This window comes from Candoia aspera, chromosome 1 (genome assembly GCF_035149785.1).
Source record: "Candoia aspera isolate rCanAsp1 chromosome 1, rCanAsp1.hap2, whole genome shotgun sequence".
Classification (NCBI taxonomy): Eukaryota; Metazoa; Chordata; class Lepidosauria; order Squamata; family Boidae; genus Candoia; species Candoia aspera.
This window is the reverse complement of record NC_086153.1, coordinates 57,467,682-57,490,669: the sequence shown is the minus strand read 5'-3', so window position 1 is coordinate 57,490,669 and position 22,988 is coordinate 57,467,682. Positions and strand designations below refer to the sequence as shown.

General features: G+C 38.1%; 1 protein-coding gene across 1 annotated transcript in view; it reads left to right on the top strand.

The window, feature by feature from the left end:
* Nucleotides 1–22,988, top strand: part of BABAM2 (BRISC and BRCA1 A complex member 2) — a 200,740-nt gene that overhangs the window by 132,297 nt on the left and 45,455 nt on the right. Inside the window, exon 11 of the mRNA XM_063304618.1 lies at nucleotides 22,173–22,326. Within this exon, the coding sequence (XP_063160688.1) occupies nucleotides 22,173–22,326 (154 nt within the window). The remainder of the gene's footprint in view (nucleotides 1–22,172; nucleotides 22,327–22,988) is intronic.

Sequence of the window (22,988 nt, the reverse complement as noted above, 5' to 3'; positions counted from 1 at the left end):
CATTAAACTTGAAATTACTGTGCTCCAATAGAGTTAGCATTCAATATTTAGTTATCCATGTCTTTAAACTCTAAATAATATATTTTGAGCTTTCTATTTAATTAATTCTAAAGTTATTCATTGAGAGAGATTGTTACAATTGAATTGTCACCACTGATTAACTTACTCAAACTAGCTGATGCATCATTAGCTTTGTTGAATAACCCAAGGGAATCTGTATTGAGTTATGAAAAATAATGCAAAGAAAAGCACTGAAACATGTACTTCATATTTTTTTTAATTCGATTTGATCTTGGCTTTCATTTCTAATATGATTGTAATTCTAAACATTTAATCACATATGAAGCATTATCAGAGGAGAATATTAATTTTCTCCATTTTTTCTTGTTAGTAGGAAAAAACACAAAAGTGTAACATAAAAACACAGCAAATACAAAAGTTACATGATTCACATCTTTTTTTTTTTTTAGTTTTATACAAAACTAATGTCTTCCTCTGAACTTCACCACATGATAGGACATCAACTGTAAATATAAACGTAATGTGCTGAGAAATAATAATCTGAAACCGTTCATATTTGTATGTTAGTTGCTTAATTTTTAATTTGCTGATAAAAGATATGTATTTGAAATTAATTATTACAAGGTGAGTAAAAAAATTGGCCTCAATAAGTAAAATTTGAGAGTCGTGAAATCCAAATTATTGGGTTTTCCATTGCCTCCTCTCTGCTTAAATATCCACCCATGTAAAACACCCTTCAATAATTCTCAGCAGATTTTCAAAGGATGGAGGACAGTGGGAATCTGCACCTCTACCAATTCTTATTAATTGGAAGTGGTCTCTCAATACCAACTAGTCTCTTTCTTCAGAAGAACGTTGGCTAGTTCATATGGCTTGAGCCAGGCATATCAAAGAACTTGGCTGTTCATCAAGTTCATTTGCATTTAGTGTATATCCTTGAACAAATTGGTGTGATTTCCTGCTTATCTTATCCTAAAAATTAAAGACTTATTGCAGTTCTCTCTTGTTAGCTTGAATGTTTTGTCTGATGGTGGAAAATAATTTTTAGTCAACTATTGCTGAGCAGGCCACTTTGACAGTTCTAGCAGAGATTTATGATGGGCTCTAATAATAAAAACATTCTTCAAAAAAGTTTCTTTTATCAGAAGGCATTTCTTCCCAGATTCTAGCTATTAATCTGATTAAATTTAGTCCTAAATAATAGCAGTTTCAAAGTGTTTATAATGAATAATGTAAATAATGATGCCTTGTCATTATGGCTTTTAACTTAATTTCTTTTTATTGAATGTGAATTGAAGGCTAACTGCTATTTTTTAACAGGAGGTCTATTGTGGAATTGAATATAAGCAATAAACGTTTTTTATTATTAATGTGGTAATGGTCACATATTTCATATAGTACGGTACTATTTTATCTATTCTGCAGTTGAAGTGAACCGTGTGTCAAAAATTAGTAATCTACTTTTATTCTCAGAATAATGTTTTAGCTGAGAAAAAAAAATAGCATTTAAGTAACTGTACTCAAGAATTTCTGAGGTTGATAGCATAGAATTTCTGAATACTAATGCAATGTTTTAAAAGACTGATAATTTTAAACTTTGCCTAACATTTGACTTCATGGGAAAACATCAGTAAATGCTGACAAAAATACTTTGCCACATATTAAAAGTTTTTCTATGTATGTAGAAAATATTTGGAGAAAGTTAGTGGCAGAAATATAGATTTCACCACTTATGTTTGGTTCACCTGTGATTTTTGATTATTTGGTGATATAAAGAATCTCCTGATTTAAGCAGAATTTGTAAGAGCTAGCCATCCAGTTCCAACTGCAGGGCAGTAATACATGCATACATGTTTTTTTGGTACAAAGCTGATTTTTCACAGGCATTCCTCCCCAACTCTCAGCTTCTTTCAAGAGCCAAACCAATTTGTGTTGCCCTATAAATAAAGGAGTCATTTTATCCCTCCCTCAATCCACGCTTTTGAGAGTGCTTTGGAGTGTTTTAGTCGTCTACAATGTCATGTTCCAAGGGATCTTCTTTGCTCTATTTCAGCTTGGTTTGGTTTGGTTTTCTGAATCATCTTTCTAGCACATGCTCAAGATAGTGTACAACCATAGCCAATAGATTCATTACAAAAAAATTACCTTGTTACAGATTTAAGCACAGAGACAACAATATACTAAAAACTGCATAGTTTGTATGTGTGTGTGTGTGTGTGAGTGATATACACAGACACATGAACATACTATATAGATACAGATATAGATATAGATTACTTCTGGTAATATATGCTACTTCCGAGCCTTTGTTTAGCAGTCTCTAGGGCTTCAGATGGAGTCAGGCCCTTGTATTTTTTCAGTAGCCAAGTCTTATCCTTAGTCTCCACGCCATTCTGTAGTTCCACCAGCTGACTAACTGCTCTCCAAGTTGCTTTGATCTTAGCCTCCAAACTCATTTTCCAGGGGGGGGGGTGTATTGCTGTTCTTCTTGATCATGTAGCCAAGCATCTCCAAGATTACAGTGGCTGTAGCATATTCCAGTTCATTGGTTTGAGTTACGGTGATAGTAGGGATTGTCATGATGACTCTATTGACTTGCCAGTTTAATAAGTAAGTAAATTTAGAATTACTTCCTTTTTACCAGTTAGATTTCCACGGCTGGTTTTAGAGGAAGAAACCCTAAAATATATTCTCTCTTCATTAGTAGCTTCCTCCAAAGTTGTTCCTTCACACATCTGTAGCATACCAACACCAGTATCCCATTTCTCATCAGTAGACACTATATTCTCTTAAAGTCTTTACAAATGCAAACTTTCATAACTGATTCTGCACGTCCTTTAGGGATTTAGTGCAGTTTTTTTAAAGGGTTCATCATGGCATAATTAGTTTCTGTAGTGAAACATATACTGATGCCAGTATAATCACGGTTAGGAAAGGTTGCCATAGAAACTAGTGCAGCAGAAAGAAAGGGGAACTAGGGGAAAGGCCTTGAAACTTCAAAGAAGATAAAATACAAGTCATTAAAAGTAGATATCCATATGATACGCAGCAAAATGTCTAGCAAAAGATAAGATGGAATACAATTGTGTAAATGCACTTTTACAGGCTGGTTATAAACACTGTCGTGAGTTGGTGAAGGAGTTACTACTATGGCTACATTTAATAGCAAGCTTTTCTTATTTCTTGCTTGGTTTTAACTGCATTTGCTTATAAGTCATTTCATTAGCTGCAATAGCTTTTTCTGAGCAAGGAAGAAATGCTCTTATTTATAAAAATTGTGTAATCATCTATGGCTTAAAAATACAAGCAGCTTTTTTTTGGTGATGCTGAAAAGTGTTGATAGACCTGCAAATTTTCTAGACAAATTCTTTAAATTTATTGGTTTTACAGTGATTCAAAAAGAGTTTAGGAACTCTGTTCTAAAGAGGAACCCAGCAATAAATGGTGGGATCCATCCTATTCACAAAATAAAATTTCAGAGGAAAAATATTGGCGGCTCACTTCTGATTCAGTCTTTGACATTTGTGGCAGTTTTGCCGTCCCACCCCCCACCCCATTCTTTGCAGAAACGATTGGTGTTACTATCAGTCTGTTTGGGGTCAGAAAAGAATCATCCTCAAGGAAGAGGACAGCGGCATGCATCTAGATAGGCTGCAACCACCACGTTCTGGCAGTGTCTGCTAATTGTCTGTAACTCTGATGTGCCCAAATTATAGAAGAGCAGAAAACATGCTGATATAGCAACGTATATAGTATTTTCCTATTATATATTGAGCATTATATGATTATTTCATGTAATAGGTTCCTTTAATGCATTTTGTTATGTGTGCAAAATAACTAGGGATATAGGTTTCTATTATGTTTTAAATGATGTTGAAAGCCTCCAGTATACTATGAAATCCATTAATAAATGGAGCACCATAGACAGCTTTTAATGCATGTCTAAAATGTATGTATAACTAAATACAATTTTAAATGTTATCAGTTTATGTGTTTATTTAAAAGACTTATATATTTTGTTATGTTTACAAAAAGAACCGTGGGTGCCTCACAAAATAATAAAAACAGCAAAAATCTCCAAACAGTCACAATATAAATTCATGGTGTCCTGGGGCAACCCTCTCCACCATATCAACGTATCATTTTACTGGGCCCCAGCCTCATCTTCCCCAACACATATAGAAATCTAACCATGTTTCTTCTTGAAGTACGATAGTTCTGGCATATAGGTAGTCCTCAGTTAACTACAGTAATTGAGATTGGAATTTCCATTGCTAAGCAATGGGATCATAAAGCATGATGTCCCGTGATGGTGTCACTTAGTGACAGCAATCCCTGCAATCCCCATTCCTATCGTTAAGCGAGCACCTCCTCACAACTTCCTGCCGGCTCCCAACAACCAAAGTCAATGGGCAGATAAGTGCCTGCTGTTGGGTGGGGGAAGGTGTGTGGGTGGCTGACACAGCCGGGCTGCGGGTGGCTGCTGCTGGCTGCGGGAGGGTGTGCGAGTGGCTGGCGCGGTGCAAGGGTATAGGCGTGGGGAAGGTGCACGAGGGTGCAAACAGCCTCAGAGCTATGGTACCTCCCGACACATGGTTGGGATGATGAGCCCAGCAGAGGGGAGACAGGCAAAGATGATGGGGGAAAGTCGTAAATGTGGGCTGGCTCGGATTTTTATCACATGACCGTGAGGGCACTGCAACAGTCATAAATTCAAGGACTACTTACAAGTCCATTTTTTCAGCACTGTTGTAACTTCAAACCATTGCTGAACAAATGGACATTAAGCAAGGACTTAATTTTTAACCAAATAATTATATTTGGCTGACACATTTTCTAATTCGCTTTGATAGTATGATACTTTTACTTTGTGTTTTTTGCACACACAAAATAGCTTCTGTATGTGAATCATGAGACTGAGTATTTTTTACTGGAGTATATTTCTTTTTCAATCTGTCCAAATTGGACAGTCTACCAGTCCAATTTGTCTTAGGCCTTTTCATAGAAAGTAACTACTGTAAAGTAAATGATACACAAGAACTGTAGCAACTTTTATCAGCTATAAAACCCTTTTCCCCAGTTGAAGTTCCCAAAGGAACCAGGGGGAAGGGGGGAGAACTAAAACAGAAATTAGCACCTTAAATATTAACAGAGCCTTCTTTCTGTCTCCTGATGTGAAGCATTAATAGATATCTCCAATCTTTAATGTTTCAGTAATGGTTTTCTTTCACAGACACCTTGGCTTAACATACTTTTTTACACACATAGAAAAATGTTATGACACTTCTATCTGCATCAAAATGCTATAAAATATGCACTACTTCTAATATTGAGAGAGGCTTCCCTGTTCATTAAAAATATATGTCCTTTTGACTTTTCTCAGTTTAAAGGAAGTCAAATGTTTAATCTTATCCAGGGATGGGGAATCTGACCTAAAGAACATTATATTAAAGAACAGTGCTCAGTGTTCCTCAGCATTTATTGTGATGGGTGGGAGTGGTAAGTTACAGTCAGCAGTATCTGACCTGTGGAGCAAAAAGGCTGGGAAACTGGAATAGGGGAGGAAATTAGAGACATTTATTCCCTGTTTATACAACATTTCTGTCTTTCCTGTCTCACCAGCTTCAGCATTTACAGAGGAGAGGTGATTTGGAATTTGTGAACAGAAGGTAAACATAAATAGAAGGGCAGGCTATTGGTAGGGTGATCAGCCAGCCAAATGGTAAATACGATTAATTTAAGTGTAAAGTGATGCACACGGGGGCAAAAGAAAAGAACCACCTAATTTCACATACATACCGACTGGGTCTTAACTGTCTGTAACTAATCAAGAAAAAGATCTTACAGTCATTGTAGATAACAAAGATGTCAGCTCATTGTGCTGCAGTGTGAAAAGTAAATTTCATGCTAGGGATTGTTAGGAAAGGGACTAAAATATCATTATTGTAATAACCTCATACATGTTTCTTATATGTTGGCATCTACTCAAACACCTTTCCTTTTGAAAAAGCTAGAATGTTTGGAAGTCTTTAGTTTGGGAAAAATGGCAATTGAGGGAGGGTATACAGGTAGTCCTCAGTTAATGACCACAATTGGGGCTGGAATTTCAGTTGGTAAGTGAAACAGTCATTAAGCGAATCTGACCCGATTTTACTGCCTTTCTTGAGGCGGTCATTAAGCGAATCACCCAGGTGTTAAGTGAACCATGTGGTCGTTAAGCAAATCACACTGTTTCCCCATTGATTTTGCTTGCCAGAAGCCAGCCGGGAAGGTTGAAAATGGCGATCACATGACCACAGGACACTGCGATGGTCATAAATGTGAACTGGTTGCCAAGCGCCCACGTGACTACATGGACACTGAAAGGGTCATAAGTGTGAGGACCGGCAGTAAGTTGGTTTTTCCAGCACCATCACAAGTCCAAACCATCACTGAACAATTGGTCATTAAGTGAGGACTACCTGTACTTGAGGGGCGTGTGTGTGTAAATCATGCATGGCATAGAGAAAGTGGACCAGAAGAATTTTTTCTCCCTCTGTCAAAACATTAGACCCAGGACCATCCAAATGAGTCTGATTGGAAGAATATTTGAAACAAAAAGAAACATTTTTACACACAACACATAATTAACCTGTAAAATTCATTAACAGATGACTAACTAGCTTTATAATGGGATTGGGTAAGTTTATGAAGGATGGACCTGTCAAGGACTATTGGTCTGGAAGAATTAATGTTACCTCTGGATTGGGGGCAGTATGCCTCCAAGCAACAGTTGCAGAAAAGAGCCAGTCTGGTGTAGTGGTTAAGGCACCAGGCTAGAAACTGGGAGAAACTCCTGCCTTAGGTACAAGGCCAGCTGGGTGACTTTGGGCCAGTCACTCTCTCTCAGTCCTGGGGAAGAGGCAATGGCAAACCACTTCTGAAATCTTGCCAAGAAAACTGCAGGTCCTAGTCCAGACAGTCACCAGGACTCAACACTGACTCAGAGGCAAACACACACACAACAGTTGCAGGAGAACAGAGATAAGAATGGGTTATGTCTCCATCTTTTGCTTGTAAACACCGTGAAGGCATCTGGTTGGCTAATGTGAGAAACAAAATACTGAACCAAGAAAGCCTCGGCCTGAATAGGGTTGTTTTTATCTAGTTTAACCACACATTCCTCACAGCTATCTCCCTGGATTAAAGAAGAAGTTCTTGAGTATCCTGTTTCATACAATGAGCAGTACATTGTCTCTAGAAGCCCACAAATATGTCCCCCTTTGTTTCCCACCTCAGCAACTGGCCAGGTTGTTCTTTGTTGCATTACTCATGACAACAGAGCTTACTCAAATTTCTTGTTTGATACGCAGTCATAAAAATTAAAATGTAAGAAGAAAAATTATAGACAGATCCTTCAGTATTGTGGTTTGATGAGTAATTGTCCATATATGTAATAGTCATACCTTGAAATATGTAGATCTGCTGTAATACGCTGTACAAGAAAATTGCAGTAATAACAAGAACATTTCTTCTCTCCTTTTTTGTTTCAAATGTGAATAGCAACCATAGAAATATGTGTTTAGTGTATATCTAATAGTAGCAAAGGCAATAGTGGCACAATATTGGAATGAAAGCCTCAGATACCAAATGAGTATCAGTATTTTTCAAACCTTCATTAAAGCTATGAATGTAAATACTTATTTTTTAAGGTAATATGCAGGATCTTCTTAGATGTAAATAACTGTTTATAAAAACAGAAGAAAATAACTGATGGAAGGCAGGGTGAATCCTAAAAGAATGATGCTTTGAGATCATTTTGAAATGTATGTATGAGTTGAACAAAATAGGAATTTAATTTATTTCAGTGTATTGTAAATCATAATTCTTCTACTTCCATAGTTTATACTGTATGTGAAGTCATATATAGAAAAACAGAAAAGCAAAATGATGGGCATTCTGCAGAATAAAATACCCACTTTAACATCACTTGAGAAATAAGCATGCTGAGGTTAATTCATTTGGATCTGGGTAACTCTTTTCTGACAAATAAGTCCTCAGTCTTAATGCAAAATATCAACGGAGTCACATACTCAATGTTTTGGGCTGCCCTTTGAAAACTTTTTAGAAAATAAGATGCTGGCACATAAAATATTATCCATATTTTCCCCCATCAAAAAAATTCATGTTAATTGAAGATTAACGATATTTAGTCTTATAATCATGCAATAATTTACAAGAGTCTTGTAAATATGCAATAGTCATAGAAAGTAGATAATTCCATATACTTTTTATGAAAAACTAATTAGGTAATAACCAGCTACTTAACAAAATCAAGCTTAACTTGGCCAAGTTGGACCTGGTTAGTAGTTGAATAGAAGACCTTAAGGAAATGCAAGATCTAGGCTAGATTCAGAAGTAAAAAACAAAACAGAAAAAAGAGAGTGCCAAACAACTTCCACATTGCCAAGAGAACTCATTCTCTGACAATGAGACATACTTACATTAACTCGATTAACTCTGACATTTACTTCTGGATAACTTGTCTTAAGAAGGGGACCGCAAGCCTATTGCCTGTTTTTTGTTCATGTGTAGTTTGTGATTTTTTTCAGGTGAAAAATGCCTCTTACAACACTACCATCAAGAAAGGAAGGAAGGAAGGAAAATAGATTTCATAGGTTTGTCTCCTCTAGGAAAAAAATGTAGATAATTGCCATAATTTCTATGCTACTGTTCTAAGTACCTGAACAGAAATAAACTTCTCCTTTTGAGTTCCACTCATTGAAGATGTCAGCTGATCTTCTTGTATAATGTCCTCATATAATGTTTGAATGTGGAAATGGATTAACTATCTAGTTATTAGTAGATTTCATTGCATTTTTAGAAGCTTAAGGCTACTCACTGAAGCACTGGTTTTTGCACAGTGTATTTTTATTGTTAAAATACATTTATCTCTCTGCTTCTGTTGGAACATTCAGAATAGCTAAAATCTATAATATTAGTAAGATAAACCAATCCTAAATCAGCAGCATCTCTGTCTGTAAAATATGCAAAGACAGTGAGAAGTTTCTCACCTAAGGCAGTGGAATTGGACGGAATCTCAGAGATCATCTAGTCTAATGCCCTCCTCAGTGCAGGATCTACTGTAGCATTTCAGATGGATGGCTATCCACCCTTTGTCTGAAGACCCCACAAAGGGGAAGATATAGCTTAATGGGACAATCTATTCCATTGATAGCTCTTAAACATCAGGAAATTCCTTTTAGTATCGAACCTGAACCTACATCCCTGGCATTTCAACCAACTGGTCCTTGACCTCTGGGGTAAGAGTGAGCAAGTCCAATCCCTCCTCTATATGACAATCCTTGAGCCTATCTCTTGGTCTTCTCTTCTCCAGGCTAAACATACCCTCTCCTTTAACTGTTCCTAATATGACTTCATCAGCAGTCTGCTCACCATTGTGGCAGCCCTTCTGTGAAATTGCTTCAGTTTGTTGATGTTATTTTTGTAAACGATTGTGCTCAGAACTGGACACAGTATTCCAAGGCTAGAAACCAGGAGACTGAGAGTTCTAGTCCCACCTTAGGCACAAAAGCCAGCTGGGTGACCTTGCGCCAGCCACTCTCTCTCAGCCCAGTTCACCTCACAGGGTTGTTGTTGTGGGGAAAATAGCAGGAGGAAAGAGTATTAGGTATGTTCCCTACCTTGAGTTATCTATAAAAATAATAAAGGCAGGATAAAAAAAAATATTTTAAAAAAAGGGTCCTGAGCAAGGCAGAGTAGATTAGAACAACAACTTACTGTGATCTGTACTTGGCATTCCTGTTAATACATGCCAGATTAGCATTTGCCTTTTTAGTAGCAGCATCATATTGTTGGGTCATGTTCAGCTTGTGATCTATTCAGTCGCTTTTTCACATGTACTACTGGTAAGCTGGATCTCTCCCATCCTATGCTGGTGGCTTTCATTTTTATTTCCCAGCTTCAGGACATTTCTCCCTGTTAAATTTCATTCTGTTTGTGTTTTTTTCCTACTCTTCAAGGCTGTCTAGACTTTTTGAATCTTTTTTCTCTTCTAAAGCCTTAACTACTCCTAGTTTTGTTTCATGTGCAATCCCTCAGTCCCTTCATCAAGGTCATTAGTAAAAATGTTGAACCAAGAGACTATGGTACACCACTCAATACTATATTTCAAGGTGATGTGGACCCATTTATGAATACTTTGGGTACTGTCATTCAACCAGTTATGAATCCTCCTAACAAGTGTATCATCCAGCCCATATTGTACCATTTTATTAATGAGGATATCATGGGAGACTATCGGATGCTTTGCTATACTAGTTATAATATACTAAAACATGTTTGTGTAATAACTGTTCAATAAGTAGTTTAAATGTTACACCTTTCAATGTATTTTCCAGGAAATAAATTGTTAAATAAATCTGTTTCTAAATAAGTCTTTGATTACACATCTAATGTTTTTCCAAAGCAGAAAAATATATAGGCTATGGTTATCTTTGGACTGTTAGGAATATTTGCTTCCTATACAGCAACTCATTACTTAGTGGAGTCCTTGGTGCTCTCTGAGCTTGGTTGTTTGAGTTGTTTGAGAGCACCAAGGACTCTGCAGTTCAACCCTGACCTACATATATTGTCTTCTATTGAAATCATTACTTAGTGAATGAGTAATCTAATGAGAGGCATTTAGTCAAAAAATTGAAGAGAAAGTAAAACTGCTTCTGTATTACCATCTGATATATTTGCCTTGAATAATATAATCTTTACTTAGGAGTGTGGGATTTATAAATATGGAAGACAACCCCAGACTGTAAAGAGGTGAGAATATGAATAATGTAGAACTATTATAATAAAGTAGCACAGATAAACCATTATTAGCATACCAGACATCCTATGTTTTCCCCCTTCCTTTCTTTTAGCAGCTTACTTATTGCCAAGGTGTCACCAAGTTTCCTATTCATTTACCTTTATTTTTATAATACACATTATTATATTACTTTTCTAATACAATCTGGGTTAGTTTCAAGTGGTATCTGTGTGTACTGCCTACTGAGCATTGTCACGTTCATTGTTTCAATGTGCACTGTACATTGTAACGTTTCACATGCCATGGCGCTGACGCGCATTTCTGTTTGGGAGGGAGCTGCTGTGAAACCTTGTACCAAGCTCTGTATCTCTGTTCATTACAATGGAATGTGTTTGAGTTATGTGCTCTGTTCAAGGACTTTTCCCGCAGACCATCAGAAGCCGTTAGGAGCACCTGGGATTGTGAACTTGGGAAGATTCTACGGGGGGAGGGATCTCATTTGCACCGAGGGTTTTTAGTTTGCATTTGGTGCGCTTTTATCATTCTCAGCTTTCTTTGTGATCCTGCATACTATTCTTTAATAAATCAGATATCTTTGAATTCCTGCTCATGAGTCTGAGAGTGTTTTAGAATAGGCATTCATTACATAAAGCTGAGAATCACCAAAGTTGTACCGTTAGCTCCTACCAAGATCAGTTTCTTGTGAGGGAAAATAGTTAACGATGGCCAAGTAAAAGCTCACAACCGGGGGACTTGAGCTGGCTAGCTTGATGCCTGAGTCGACGGTCAAGAGCAGAGAACTGAGCCTCACCCCAGAACCTTCAGATTTCCAGCAGGATTCGAGTTCCAGCCCTGAGGTGGAGGAATCTGACGATGGGGGAGAACCAGAGCAACTGGCACCCAGCGAATCGCCCGCAGAGTTGATCACCTGGGATGAAGTGGGAGAACCCCAGCCAGGGACGTCCCAGGCATCCTGGAAGTATCAGTTCCCGCTGACCCCAGACGTAGAATCTACCACGGTATCAACGGAGAGACAGCCGAACATGCGAGGGAGGGAGGAATCTCAAACCCCTGAAAGGCTAAGAGTGGTGGAGGCCAAAATAGAATCGATGGAATACATGTTAAGAAACCTGTCTCTTATCATTGGGGGGGCAGGGGAGGCATGATGGAAGTCCCAGCTTCACGCAACCATCCCCCATCCTCCCACCCAGACCGCCGGTGGAGCAGGGCCAGAGATGGCTCCGGGATGAATCTCCACCCCGCAGAGCTTGATCACCAGTGTCCCCACCCCAAAGAGGGAGAACTACTGTAACCTGGGGCCCAACCACTCAAGCAGCCGCCGGTTCTGCTCCAACAGGAGTGGCGGTGAGAGACTTTTCTGTCAAGTTTGATGGGGATCCAACCAAGTTATCTTTCTTTCTAACCAATGCTAAAAGTTACATGAGGCAGTTTGGAGCATACTTCCCTTCCGAAGAGGCTAAGATAACTGCCATTGCCACCAAGTTGAAGGGTCGAGCGGCTGACTGGTATGTTCAATTAAGTGAGGCTGACTCCCCTGCACTTGAGTATTTTGAGGACTTCATGGGAGCGTTAAAGCTGCATTTTGAGGATCCTCTGGCCAAGGCAAGAGCTAAGAAGGCACTGAAGGATCTTACCCAGGGCCAGCTGTCTGTAGCTGATTACGCCCTGGAGTTTAAGGCTTTAGCTGGGAAAATCCCCGACTGGTCTCAGTCAACCTTAATAGAACGGTTTAAAGAGGGACTCAACCGGGACGTCCTACGGTGGGCGTTTTGTAGAGATGACCCAGAGTCATTGTACAAATGGATCGGTCTGGCCAGCAAGGCTAAGCACGCCCAGCATACCTTCATGCAAACCAGACGACCTGAAAAACCACCAGCCACCATGAGGAGACGCCGAAGTGCTGCAACTGCTACCCGGCCAGGCTATAGAGCCTGGGAAGAGGAGAGAGATTGGCACTATGCGAGGGGTCAGTGTCTCCGATGCGGAAAGGAAGGGCATCGAGCAGCTGATTGCCCAAAAGCCAAGGCTGGAGATCGAGTGGGCAAGCTGCCGGCCAAATCGCCCCCCCCCTCGCGGCGGATGACAGCAGCCAAGGGTGCAGCCGATGCTGAGGAAGTATTCTACTTCTCGGGAGAGGCTGAAGATGACTCTAAGGAGCCGACGGGAAACACCAGCCACCTGCCATGAAGAGCGCCTGTGGTCAGGTGGAGGAGGATGGGCGCGAGGATGCTATGGTGAGTGCTGACTGCCCCACTTTAGCAGTAACAGTGAAATTGGGCTCCCGCACAAAGACTACAGAGGTCTGGGCTTTAGTTGACTCTGGGTGTTCCAGGAGTCTAATTCACCCTGATCTGGTTGCTGCTTTGGACCTGCCTAGCTTCCCCCTCCAGCAGCCTTTGATCTTCACACAGTTGGATGGTTCAACAGTGGGGGCGGGGGCGGCAACCCATTTCATTGGAACTGTCGCAATGCAAATGGTCAGCCACCATGAGACTTTAAAATTCGTAGTAGCACCTGTTGGCAATCCCTTGGTAATTCTGGGGATCCCCTGGTTGACCTATCGAAGCCCATATATAAACTGGGAACACAGAACTGTGACTTTTAAAGATGGGTTTTACCAAGCTCCTACAGCGGAGAGAGCTTCATGTGCGGGGGTTGGAAGGGCTGCAATTGCCACGCCTCGCCCTAGCTTGGCACATTTAGAAGGCTTGCCCGATCGATACCAAGACTTTGCAGACGTCTTTGGGGAAATGGAAGGAGATCAGCTACCCCCCCCATCGGAAAACTGATTGTGCAATAGAGTTGGTTCCCAACTCTCAATTGCCCAAGCCAAAAATTTATCCAATGACTCAGAAGGAGCTTGAGGCATTACGGGACTTTATTGACAAAAATCTGTCAAGGGGGTTTATTGAACCTGCAAATTCCCCAGTTGGGGCCCCTGTGCTATTCCGGGAAAAGAAAGATGGCACGCTTCGACTCTGTACGGACTACCGGGGGTTAAATTCCATCTCAATTTGCAGCAAATACCCTCTGCCACTCATGAAGGACATGTTAGCTCACTTGTCTAAGGGCAAGATTTTCTCCAAGCTCGATCTTCGTGAAGCCTATTTCAGCATCCGCATACGAGCTGGAGATGAGTGGAAAACTGCTTTTAATTGCCCACTGGGTTCATTTGAGTACAAAGTCCTCCCTTTTGGGTTGGCAGGGGTGCCCGGAGTCTTCATGCAATTGATTAATGAAGTATTACATGATCATTTGTTTAAAGGGGTTCTGGTTTATTTAGATGATGTTCTCATTTACACTGAAACCAAGGAGGAACACAAACGCCTCCTCAAACAAGTGTTAAGCAAGCTTAGAGATGCCAAACTTTATGCCAAACTTTCCAAATGTGAGTTTCACAAAACCCAACTTGACTATCTGGGCTATCGGATGTCTCGGTTAGTTTCAAGTGGTATCTGTGTGTACTGCCTACTGGGCATACCTGAAGCATGCAGCTATAAGCATTATAAAACACTGTCAGTTTTATAATCTATGAATTCTTATGTACTGTGACACTGATGTTCTCTTGATTCTAAACCCAAAAGGAATCATTTGAAATTGCTTAACGATTTGCTGAATGGAAATCCAAAAAATAATAGTTTATGAACTAAATTTAGTAGGATCTTTAGTACTTCACATTGCTTTCCGCAGCCCTCTCTGGTCCTTGATTTAGCAGTTCTTTCACAACTTGGAATAGCTGTGCTGGATGGCTCTGGTTGCAGCGTTGACAATTCCATGAGTGAAACCCTCAAGATGGAATTTGCAAACTGTAATTTGCACAGGAAAAAAGGGTGCTGCATTTTGCAGTGTTATCAGTCAGATTATTGAAGTGCCTTGTAGGGTGAGGAAGAGAAAAGAGAAAGAAGGAGAAATATTTTGGCTTTATTTACTGGCCTAATAAGAAGGCAAGAGCAGGTTGTCTTGCTACTGAAGAAACTAGACTAATAAAGGGAGGATGGGATAGACCAGGATACTTATCTTTGACATGGTTTCTCTTGGAATTAGTATTCCATTGACTGGTATTACTGCTTTGAAACGAGTTGGCCATTTCAGATTTTGGAACATTGAATTCGTTAGTACAGATGTGGCTTCTTCTCTGTGTGAAACCAGAGCAATTATTCCATTCCCCCTCTCCTTCCTTTTCCCTTCCTGATGACTGCATAATTGAAAATGCTTTTAACTTTACATTTTTCTAGTACTATTAATTTTTTTAAGAATTATTTTCATCACACATGGAATTAACATGAAATTTTAATTAACTCTTAAAAAGTGTTGCTTAAGGATCAACCTATACTCTTTTCACAGTATCAGTGCATGACTGTTTTAGGACATACAGTATTCATTTTTCCAGTTCATAGTTGTCAGCAAAGACCATTGTTTATATATAATCTGTGTCTGACTTTTGTAGCAATTGCAAGGTTTAATATAGAAGAACAATAGGTCCTAAAATTAACTGTTGGGAAATGTTGTGAGGTGTAATAGATTTACAGAAAATACTCCTAGAAAAGCAATTATATTCCTTAGAACCTGGCTTTTTCCTTTATGTTCTTAGTATTGCAATAAAATTTTCTCTGATGAGATATCACTGTTCACCTACAAAACTTGTGTAAACCTGTTAGGTGAGATGACTCACATAGTATGAGGTTATTTTTAGAGTCTAAATTTGGGTTATTTAGAATTTTTTTTAAGCTGATATGCAGATAGATTCCTTTATCATAGCTTGCAGGGCTCACAAACTCTGCATCCTTTAAAAGATGACTAAGCAAAGGGTCTGTTGGCACTTCCAGGAATTTACAGATGTGAGTCATTCATCTATTGTCTGCAGACAGAGCACTAGGTACCTATGAATCAATATGTGTTTGGAAATAGTATTTCCGGTTTTGGACACAAATGCTGAAGCAGAGTTTTTAATCTATCGAATTTATAAAACTTGCAGATGACTTAGTAAAGTTCAACAGTCCCATTTCCATGTATATCCTGCATGTAGCATTTTATTATATAGATGTTTGAAACCTCTTTGCATGCAGGTGTCAGCATGTTTTGCCAGAACCATTTTTTTTATTTTGTCTCTACAGTGAGATTGAATTCTATCAAGAAGTCGTTAAAAATATATATATTTCCCTCCCTTATTCAGTAAGTTGTCTTTGTATAATAAAAATCCTTCTCTCACCAATTCTGGTTCATACTGTGTCTTATTCCTCTTTTGTGTAGTATAACTTTCTTTCTGGCCTTTTCTTGTTGACAGATCTCAATCCCCTCATTATTATGTCTAATTCTATTGCCAAAGCTATCCACTGTATTCAAATCAAAACATGCCTCTGCTTAAAGTTGTTTTGGTTGTTTAGTGCTTTTTATGTCTGTCACAAATACCTTGCTTTTACCTCTAAAGCTCGCAACAACCTGAACCCATTCTTATTTTTCTGTCGTTGTTTCATATCATATCCATCCTTCACACTGTGACTTCTATTGCTGAAGCATCCTCTCTCTTAAATGGCTCCACCTTTTCTACCTTGCTACTCCAAACTCCTGTACAGAGGCAGTTCTCATCTTTAAAAAAAATCACTCCTAAAATTTCTCTGAACCTTTTTGCTGAACTCCTCACCTATAACATTTGTACATAAATCAAAAGCTGTTTTTTTACAGAAACTTCTCTGTTCTTCCTTTCTTCTCCTGCTGCTCCTCCTCCTGTTGAAATTTGGTGGGGGAGACTTACTTTTTTGCTTATGTAACTTGATAAAGCTTAATAAACTTGAATAATGATGTTTACAAGAGATCCAGGTTCAGTCTTGGTTCAGCTATTAAGCACTGAGTGATCCAGCACTGTAACACAGCCTATAGGTTGTAAGAATAAATGGGAAACTGGATACATATATATACCACCTTTAATTATTTAGAGGAAAGGTGGGTATAACTTTATAAAAATAAGTTATTTATTCATTTATATATTTATTGGTTGTATATTCCAGCAACCACAGATTTCTGGCAAATACTTGAAATAAATACTGGGTATGTTTTAAGTACATTTTAATTAATGAGGTGAAACAAAATCATTTGGAGAAATAGTCATCCTTGGTCTAAAGTGAAGAGAAGCGAAGTCAGAACAGGTGGTAGAGATGCAAAGTTCCACGGGCAAGACAGCTAAAATATTATAGGGTAAGCAGGGGTGTTCGTAGGGTTGGTGGTCAAAAAAGTCAAGATGGCCACAACGGTGTGATCAAAGCTTTACTGTACCTTGTTTTTTATGTTCATTGTACACATAATATACAAAAAAAATTGGTGAGTTTTGATCATACGGTTGTGGCAACACCATCTTTTTCTACCATGCCTTGTGGACACTTCTGAGGGTTGCTGTGTTGGGGAGGGGGGCAGCAGGGAAGAAACAACTGAGTTGTGTTCACTGATTCAGTAACTACCCATAATTGAATCCTTGCATTGTCCTGTTAACTGGAAGAATCCTTTTTCTTCCCAGTTTCTTTGTCTTTGAAACAGTTCCTCTGTGAGGAAAATTACAGCAATTGCTCAAAGGCTTATCACAGCAAATGAAAGCTTCTATGAATTGACAGTCTTGTCTCTATTGTGCTTTTAAACCTGACTTCAGTGTTATGTACTTAAAACAAAGCTTTTAAAAGTAAGCTTTTGACTTTTTGAACAAAAGTGTTTTAAAAATGCTATTAATGCCTATTTCAGTTGGTCAGATATTTAAAAATCAAGAGAAAGGAGATTCTTCAGTAAAAATAAATGAAAGTAACATCGCAGATATTAACTTTCTAAACTGAAGTTTTATTATCATCTCTCACTGTTTTATATTAGTTGTACATAGCTATTCAGCTCTCCTTTTAAGAAACTGATACTTGAGAAAAATGATTTTAAAAAACCAAGAAAACACATAAAGGAAATGAAGTTTAACTACAAAGCACAAAAACAAAGTAAATCCTAACCTCAAAACTATAAGTTTTAGTGGTTTGTGTTGACCCCCCAGAGCAGAACAGATCTTTTGATTTTTAGACTTTCAGAATAATACTCCAGAAGCAGATTGCTAACTGATCAATGGCTTTAGATAACGGCAGAATTATGTCATTCATTAGCCAAGAATGAAAAGGTAGGTCTTTTAACCTCGATTTTTAGTTGCCATTTCTGTCCCCAAACAGAGGCAATTTGATAGTAATTTCCATCGTAGGATTATAGTGGTGCTAACACAAGGGGAATTCCCAGCCTCTGCACCTCTTGGAACTTCTCCTTGGGTACAACGTATCACCTTACACTTCCATGTGGAATTAATTCTTATTGTTCTGTATAACACTGATTAAAACATAAGCAGTACCCTGCTGGATCAGACCCCTGGCCCATCGAGCTCCAGCAGTCTGTTTTCACAGTGGCCAACTAACTGCACAAGGAAGCCCACTGGTCTCCCAGCAGATGGCCTTCAGAGGAGTCACCCTGCCAGCAAGGCTGATAGCCATTGATCCTCGTGGTTAATGGTCTTTTCTGCTATATATACACGCACTGAATACATGCCACTAACTGAACTCTAGCAACGTATGCTCACCTCAAGGAGAAGCAACTTTGGGTCAGGATGTTGCAAAATGGAGAAGCTGCAGAAGGGGCTCATCCTTGTTTTCAGTGTAGCAAATAATTTCCTCTCCCAAAGCAAGTTTTTCTTCCTATAATATTCCAGCCCTTATAGAGGAAAAGTTGCTTTAGATCAATTTTATATGGATAAATAAAAAAATCCATGGATGCCTTAACTGTTTTTATAACCCCCTTCTAAGCCAATGTTTCCAACTGCAAATGTACAAAAATAGTTAATATGGATTAATTTGTAGGGGGAAATAGTCTATGTGTATCAACTCTTGCAAAGGTAAATAAACGACTTATATTCACAGTAAGAAGCTACTGTGAGTTCAGCATTTCTAGTTTGTCTATCTGGGGACTCTTCATTTTTCATGATCATCTCTAATCAGTTTCCTTAGTGAGTATCTGACCAAATATGATTGTTATATGTAAAGGTTTTTCAGTACACGTTTGCTGAATTGTTTGAAGGTTCCAACTGTTAAAGATAAAACAAAGAATAACAAATAATTACTTTTTAAAAATAAATATAAAGAGGTTATGATTTATTGGTTAGAGTGTTCTTTAGACTTTTGTTTCATTTATGTGCATTGTCCTATATTTCAGTATGATCAGCAGGTGTTAAAGACTTCACATTTTTAAAAGTCTAATACTTTTCTGATTGTGTAAAGATTTTTTTTCCCTTTCCTTCTTGGAATTGTGATCTTATTTCCTTTCAAGCTGGAACTTAATCTACCATCAGGAAATCCTTTTCAGGACACTTTACTCTAATTCCCAAATACCCTACTATTACACTTTGCTTTCTTTGCTTTGCCTTCTTTTAACAATCTCAGCCATGCCTTATTCAGATACACATATGTAATTTTGTGCTTACCAGTAGCTCTGTATTGCATGCATTTACACTTCATTCTTTTAATCAGAATTTTAAATATTATTTTGTATGGGCTAATTCCATCCATATTAGAATTTGATTCTTAAGTTCCCAAATGTAAGTTAGTAGTAGAATTTCTTTACCAAGTCTCAAAAGAAAGGATCCATTTTTCATGGTTTACATGTATATGCCAATAAAATATTTTGCTTGGCTGTTGTGTGTGCATGGTTACTGGATAAATTTATCAAGTTGCATTATCCCTTAGCGTAACTAGATAGGAATATGTTTTTGAGTTCAAATCACATTCCTGAGATATATGGTAATAACTTTCTTGCACAGCATGTGCTGTAATCCTGAACTTGAAAGGAAAGTATACGTCACATTTATGGAAAGTAAGTGCTGAGATGGCAATGAATAAAGATAAAATGCCCAGTGAAGAGATTTCTGACAACTATCTTTGCCAATATATTTCTTAATGTTAGAATTCTTGAGTTTCCATAATAGATTGTGGGTCTGAATTTTCTTTATTATTTTCTTTTTGTTTTTTGCCCCTCCGCTCAAATCAGGTAGTCCTCATCCATGGTCTCATAATCTGTTGTTTCACATATCCACAACTGATAATTAAAGACCAGACCTTGATCTATAGATAAATGTTTTTGCATGTCAGTTGTTTTGGCCTTGTTTTTGTACAAAATGATAGGCTATTGCAGATCTGAAAAGTATGTTTTTCAGGGTTAGGGCTAGATGGTCTGCATTCCTATATTTGCTGCTGCTGCTGCTGCTGCTCCTCCTCCTCCTCTTCCTCTTCCTCTTCCTCCCCCTCCCATGACCATGGATATCATTGGCTTGTGGGCTTCCATGTGGTTGTAGTTGTAGAGCTTTTCACTTGGTCATGGTGGAACTTGCCGATTGCGGGCCTCCATATCGCTTCTTCACAGCAGCTGGCTGCTTTCTTCAGAGTGACTTGCTTGGCTGACAGTGGAAAGAGTCAACTTGCTCATGCCACATAGCTTATACCAGGTTTTCTGTGCAGCTCTGGATGGATGGGCACGCAGTTGTGCCACTAGACATCAGTACTGTTTGCAGTACTACTCTCGGCCAACTCTCAATTGTGCCTCTGGACACTAGCTGCCCACTGACCATTTGTGGTGATTAGAGCATTACACAAGCGGTCTGTGGGTAGCAGTAATGTCCAGTGACATGATCAAGAAGCCTCTCCCCCAAGATTGTGAAAGAACTCAGAGTGGAGAAGTTAGCATGACCCATGAGTTGTGAGTAAGGTAACTCACCTAAATCTCCCAGTTCCTATAGATTAAAATTTCTGCTCTTTAAGATTTTGTTATTTGCAGTGTTACACTGGAACAGATGTCCCACAGATAACAGAGGCCACCTGAATGTAAAAATGAGCATCCTGTAAGCATCTGTCAAATTTTAAAATATTTTTAATGTACAAGGCTATATAAAATAATTTTATTCACTGAATGGAAGATGGTTATAGGTTATCATAATGTTAACATTCTCAAACTGTGGACATTACAACAGTGAATTCAGATATGAATCTATAAAGATTCTATGTAAGTAAAAAATTAGGTTGATATGTAGTTTTCAGTCCACATCAAACACTTGTTGGGAAAATGCATTCAAAGCTGAACAAAATAGCTTGTGTGTCTCCATTAATTCTAAAAGGCCTTATCCATCATAACTGAGTAATAATAATTATGTAAACTTAAAGCTTGTCTTATAGGCCCAATTATATAATATTTTTTAATTTATTTTATTGCTTTTTAAGTAGTAACAAAAAAGAAAAAGAAAACACAGAGTTGATAATGATGGAGATACATTGTCAAAGAGGAAAAAAATACATGAAAAATGCTTTAACAAAAAAGTGAAAGAAATACGACAAAGAAAAAAAACCATAGTATGTGTCATTATAACAGTAAACAGTTACAATTCTATATATACTTATCTAATGCAAATATTATTCAACTTCGTATATATTTCTGATACATTTATATGACTATCATGTTTTTTTAACCTGTATTTTGTATAAATGAGTCTGATATTTCATTATACTTGTCCATACAAAGTCTACATCTGTATGCTGTTCGCTCATAAGTGGCAAGCGCAATCAGGTCTTGAATAAATGGGGATGGGTCTAGTAATATAATATTGGTTTAATGTTTTGCACCAGCATTCTGAATTAACTCAGTATATTTCATTAATATAACTTTGATCACCTAAACCAGGAACACTTGCCATATGCAACAGAAATGATAGACAAACTTGTAGCACAGTACAGAAACTGAATATGCAAAGAGAATGAATAAGAACTATAATTGAATAGTCCATTGGCACTGGACTGAGATTAGCTGGATTTATTTGTCTCTCAGAAAATAGTACTGTAGGCCCATCTGGTATTAAAAAAAATCAGCGGTACACAGCTATAAGGTGGTATGCCCATCTCTATCAACACCTACTTTTTTTACAGAGGTGGACATTAAATCATATTATCTAATTACATATTATCTGTGCTGTATTTTGTTATTTGTGTACAGTATGCTTAGTGTGATTCAAAAACATTTCAAATTTAAACAACTGTCCACAAAAATGATACATTCAGATTGATCTGTACATTTCATTTTTGTGAAACAAACGTGACAAAAATATGAGTGAATATCTTAAAACAACTGAAGGGCCTGTAAAATGAGCATCCTTTAAGCATCTGTCAGATTTTAAAATATTTTTAATGTACAAGTTTTCATACATACTGTCAATATAAGATGAAAGAAATCAAGAAAGAAAACAAATCTCTAATGTATTTTTTTTCCTTTTTTTTTTTGTTTGTAGTTGACTTGCCACTGTACTTTCCTCGGGATCAGCCAACTTTGACATTTCAATCGGTCTATCATTTTACTAATAGTGGAGAACTCTATTCGCAAGCCCAGAAAAACTACCCCTATAGTCCACGATGGGATGGCAATGAAATGGCCAAAAGAGCAAAGTAAGACATATTTGGGTGGGATAATTGTGATATATGCTATTCTGAGCAAGTGTCGAGATTGTCAGATTTGTTTCCATAGACGTGATCTAAAGTTTATGCTCCTTTGTCCATACATACCTGCCTCTTTTCACTTCCTGTTCCTTTAAATCCAGATTTCTTCCCATCCTTCAAATCACAACTCCTTTCCCGCCATTATCTATAATCCAAAGCCCTTTTACCACTCCTTGCTTTCCTCTTGATCCATCTTTCATGTTTGGGAAAAAGGCATTTTTATTTCACTATTTTCACAATAAAGATCACAGAAAATACAGGGGAAGACTTTTTTCCAAATAATGGTAACCAACTATGAGAAGCCTTCCTCCCTTTCTCTTTCAACACTAAGGGTAGAGCTAGACAAACTGCTCGTAATCTGTATTCCTGTTGTCTGTATTGCCAAGATAGCAGGAAACTAAAGTGAGAAGAAGGTTCTTGCAGAATGAATCAAAACCCCTAACTATTTCCCTACTCTTGTCAGACAGAGTAGAAGATCTCCAAATTCCCTGCCAAATTGCCATGATCCCAAAATTTAAGTTGCCTTAATGCAGTAAGGAGTGTTTACACAGGGAGTAAAGCTCTATATCATATCCAAGAAAAAGGACAATTAAAATGGCATGTTAATTTAT